A 4,998-nucleotide genomic window follows, 5' to 3' on the forward strand; every position below is an offset into this window, starting at 1 on the left:
CGGGGGGGGGGTGGGAAAGGAAAGGGAAAAAGAAAGAGGTTTTCACTCCCGCTCGTGGGCAGCCCCTGGCCCCGCGTAGACGCGCCACACGCAATCCACTGCTTTTAAAAGCATGGAAAATACAGAAGCCAGAAGAGGAAAGGAATAAGCACTCTCAGTCGGTGCCCTGATCCCCGAGCTATAAAAGGCGGAGTGGACACAAACACACCGGTGAAAGAGGAGACTTGGGAGGCAGAGGTGTAAGAAGAAACAAAAAAAGACCCCGTTTCTTCCCGAGGATATTCAACCTCTCCTTCTTGCCCCAGCGCTCTGGCTGCTGCAGGAGTAGGGCCGTCCCTGCCCTCTCTTTGCCTCCTCACTTGACCTAGCCTGGCCTGGGTCTGAACTAGACTACCCGGGCACACCAGGGAAAGGCGAGACTGCCGAAGCTGCCATCCGAGACACAAACGTGCCAGCTTCACCAAATTATGATACTTTTCGCACGGAACCCACTCAAGATTTGCGCCGCTTGATGTGTGTGCGGACTGCCGTCAACTCAGCCTCCGGGACCCAGCGGGGTAACTGCCAGCGCAGGGTCTCTTCCCCTAGTCTCCTCTCACCAGATTAACTTAAATCGACAATATAAGCATAACACACATGCCTCCTCAGGTTTACATATATAGTAGCGCAAGTCCTCTCTCCTGTCACCAACAAAAAGGCAGTTTCGGTGCTCTGACTCTGCAGTTTGTCTCTACCTCAGCGTCCCTGCCCCGTCTCCCCTCCTCCTGACGCTCCCACCTCGAGCCGGGGCTCAAGCGCTGCGGTAGGACCGGGAGGACAACATCTCGCTGACAGCCCCACAAAGCAAATTACGAGTTTCTGGAGTGGGTGGCGGGTTCCTCGTCTCCCATGGAGGAGAGGACGACAGCTCACCCACCAGTAGATAAACACTAGAAAATGCTCCAGCTCGGGTGTCTTACTGAATACTCTCTCTTCTCCCACAGGATGCTTATGAGCCAGAAGTCCTTGGTATGATTAAAATTAACATCTTACCACAAATGTACGGGTACATGCACTGAAAAAGGTACTGGTACATAAACTGTGAAAATTGTTCTTAAAACTGAACTACTATTTATCCCCACCAATTTCCTCACCAGTATACTTCTTGAGAGATACAGTCTGTAATGTATGCTTGTGAGTATACACTTCTTTAGCTTTTATGGTTATAGAAGTGTTCTAATCCTATATTCAGAACTACATATACCCGAATTACACCGTTTTGAGAAGAAAAAAACCCAAAAGGCTGAACAGCAAAAGAACAGAGTAATCATAAAGTAGGCGCATTCATAGGTACAAAAGTTGCAGTGGTTGCCCACAGGTTTGACACTTAAGAGACTGGCTCATGGTCTAATTCAAAGCCATCTTGCACGCAATGCACTTTTTTCTTTTTAAATTGTAGCAAATTAAATGTATTCTGTATTAATTTAAAATAACTGATTATTTTTTTCCCTGCTCAGATTTCTTCCGCTCAGTTCTATAAGGAGGTAAGTGAACACATTTCGGTCCAAACGTTTTTTTTGTTTGTTTTTTTGTTTTTTTTTTTTTTTTCATTTCAATTTAGAAAAAGGACAACATTTAAGAGAACTGTTCCAGCGTTCTTTTACAAGTAAAGAATTAAAAAAAAAAAAAAAGCTCTAATTTTCGCCATTTTAGAACTTGGAGAATAATCTCACAATGGCTTGAAGGAATGGTCTGCTTACAAACTGTGCGCTAGAGAAGGAAAGACTCGAGGGTTTTATTTCAATTCAGAATTATACAGAAATCAGAAAGGTATCTTAGGTGGCTAGGTGATTTGCTTCCAAAATTTTCTGCAAAAAAATTAAAATTGTTCATACCTCAGTGTCATAGAAACTTATGATTTGGCAAACCCAGTAGGTGACACTGAAACGGATCAGCATGACCCAGGAGCACAAATAATAAACACACTCGAAATTCCTGCTTTGGTTTCTCTATAGTGTCAGCATTGGCAACTCTCACATTTTATCAGTTACCAGATTTTAATGTGAGGAAGGAAGCGGTTCCATTATCTAAATATACCCAATTGTTCGCGAACAGATGATGGGCAATTTGATCTGCTCTGTCTAATTCATCAGTACAGATAAGATAAGAAAGAAAAGGCAGTCAGATATCACCAAAGGGGTTAATATTTAAAAAAGATTAAATGTCAGTTATTTTAGCTAAGAAACATTTCGGTCTAGGTTTTAACGTCCCCATAAAAGGAGCCTCCAGTCCGAAGGAAATTTGGGGGTTGTTTTTGTTTTCTTTTTGTTTTGTTTTGTTTTTTTGTTTTTTTGTTTTTTTGTTTTTTTTTGATAGGCCTATTTTAAGTAGGGTTTTTTGGTTTTTTTCCTACCCGTGTATTATGTTTTACGGCATACATGCTTGAAGTGCCTTTCTTTTGAATGTCACTATGTCTTTGCAGAAACACAGAGATGCATTTCTCAGGTTGTCTTAGAAAGTGATCTGTTCCGTGTTGCTCATAGTATCTACACTATTGAAAATATTCTTTGTTATCTAAGATTATCCCCTCGGTTAGAATCACAGGATGCATTGCCAAAGTCCTCTGAAAGGTCCTACACGGTCCCCAACCTAGTTCTAGTACTACAGTTATTTGCATTTGAAAAGAAGAAATAAAAAACTTCGCTGCTAACTTTTCTCCTCGCACGTCTATTCATAGGAAAACACATCAAAACATACCAATTATCTTATACCTGCTTCCTCATAGTTTTCCCTCTTTATTTCTCCATCAGATTTTTAAAGTTTAAAAGAAAAATAAATTCTCACCGAAAATTAAACAACGTAAATGGCGTACCTGATATAATCTCTTTTACAGTAGGTTTTGCCATCCCTAACAAAGCACGTACAGGTCTCGTCCAAATACTGATTACACTCTGCACACTTCAAACACGCCGCATGCCATTCCAAATCCGGAGAAACCCTCAGAATATACTGATCGTGAATTTGATTGCCGCAACCAACACATAGGGAAATCAGACGTTTTTCTGAAATGAAAATAAATACATGATTGACTAACCGTTTACTCTCCTACAGAGATAAACACACTTTTAATGTCATTCCCTTATAAAGCGTATTGTGGGAGCGTTGTTTGGTTTCTGCCTTTTTTTGTTTGTTTGTATATTTGGGGGGGGGGGGGGTTTGTTGGGGTTTTTGGGTTTTGGTTTTTTTTTTTTTTTTTTTTAAAGAATATTACACTTCTGGATGGTAATTATAGCGTGCTATCAAAACCTTGCCTCGCTTAGGAAGGAGGCGGAACATATGTTAAAAATGCAAATGTGAAAAATCTTTGGGATGAAGGTCCTCATTTCAAAAACCTTGCATGGAATCAAAACTCCAAACTCCCAGGTTGTTTAATTTTTATTTTATTGTTGACTTGTTTGAAAGCCTTGCCTTACGAGAAGAGTACCTATGTGTTTCATTTGTATTTTAAGAGGCTCTGACTGGAAACGATGAAGCATGGTGGGGTGCACTTCCCACTGAGCCTTTTACCTCAGAAGAAGGGAGTCGAGGCTTCTAGCAAGAACAAGCATCATTACGGTTGTCACTTGCTCTCTTTTGCAAGTCTAATACCCCTAGACCGACTAGGTGCTGGATAGTCAGACAGCCTCACTGCAGTCTATCACGAGAAGAATTTAAGGCTCCGTTGTTGGAGATCCCATCAAAATCCTGTCTGCTCCCCAAACTTTAAAAGAGAGTAGGACCCCAGGCTGTTAACACATAAGGCTACGACAGAGCAAGCATGCAGGCATGGTAACAAAGGCACCTTCTCTACCATTTAAATGAAGTTCATCACTTCATCAGTTCGTCTGCTGAGACCATTACAATAGACAGCACATTTATTCCAACAACGGTAAAGATTCCGCCTTACTTTTTGGTGGGTCTCCCATGTCTCCCATATCTGTAAGAGGGTGTAATGTCCACAGTGAAATGGTGTACGGTTTCGTTTTAAGACCCCAAAGTAGGTTTGAAAGCTGTCGCTAAAAACAAGAATAACAATAATAATAATAATAAAAAAAAAATAGAAGTATTAACAGAGGCAAAAAAAAAAAAATCGAAATCGGAAAAAAAAGGGGAAAAAATAAAAGAAAATGGTACAAAACACCACCGGCGTGGGAGACACTGTCAGGGCTGCGGAGAGAGAAGGGGACGCGCGGTGAGGCGCGGCGCCGGGGGCGCGGCGGGGTCCGTCCACGCGTAGCAGCGCGGGAGCAGTGCGGAGCGGAGCGGTGGCGGCGCAGGAGCGGCGCGGAGGCGCGGTGCGGTGCGGTGCGGAGGCGCGGCGGTGCCGGGCTGGGCGCTGGCGGCGCGGGCACTCGCCTCGCCCTTATCTCTTACTCAAACTTCTCTGCTCCAACTCAGCCCGCTCGCCATTGGCGCGACGTCACGCGCGGGCACGTCACGCCCGCGCGCGGCCATTGGCTGCGGGCGGCGCGGCGCAGCTGCCCCATTATCATATTTCAGCGTCTGGCGGCGCGGCCGCCCGGCTCGGGTTCGCGCGGCCAACTTTTCCTCGCTCCTTATTTGTATTTCCCTTTATACTTTCGTCTTGTCGCTCTCCTCCATCGCCGTCGCTTATCTCCCGTCACACCTTTCATTTTCCGTCCCGGCCCCGCTCGGGTACCTATACCCCTTGTCCCGTCCGGGCTTGCTGCGCCACATGTAGCATTTCCGTATGGATATTTACATATACGTATATTTATACACACTCACATATATATACATACATATGCATATATTTGTGTGTGTGTGTATATATATGGTGTATATATGTAAATTTTTTAGTGGTGGTGTTAATCCAACTGTTTTCTTCCTGAATGTTTATCTTTCCCAGGCGGGTGGCACGCTCTGGTTTGCCCAGGCGGAGATGCCCTGAAGAGGGGAGGATAGGGCCGGTTGGCTGAGCACGACTCCAGCCACGAGATGGGACTGTTTACGTTTTCC

At 44.3% G+C, this 4,998-nt stretch overlaps 1 protein-coding gene across 1 annotated transcript in view; it reads right to left on the reverse strand.

The window, feature by feature from the left end:
- The window catches only part of ISL1 (ISL LIM homeobox 1), an 11,113-nt gene extending 7,085 nt beyond the window's left edge, over window positions 1-4,028 (reverse strand). The window contains exons 1-2 of the mRNA XM_041424592.1: window positions 3,926-4,028; window positions 2,852-3,041 (exon numbers count right to left, since the gene is read on the reverse strand). Coding sequence (XP_041280526.1) covers window positions 2,852-3,041; window positions 3,926-3,953 — 218 coding nt within the window. The 5' untranslated portion in view covers window positions 3,954-4,028. The remainder of the gene's footprint in view (window positions 1-2,851; window positions 3,042-3,925) is intronic.
- Between the last annotated feature and the right edge of the window lie 970 nt (window positions 4,029-4,998).

The sequence above is a fragment of the Onychostruthus taczanowskii genome, unplaced genomic scaffold (assembly GCF_017590055.1).
Source record: "Onychostruthus taczanowskii isolate IOZ18803 unplaced genomic scaffold, ASM1759005v1 scaffold83, whole genome shotgun sequence".
In the NCBI taxonomy this organism is placed as follows: domain Eukaryota; kingdom Metazoa; phylum Chordata; class Aves; order Passeriformes; family Passeridae; genus Onychostruthus; species Onychostruthus taczanowskii.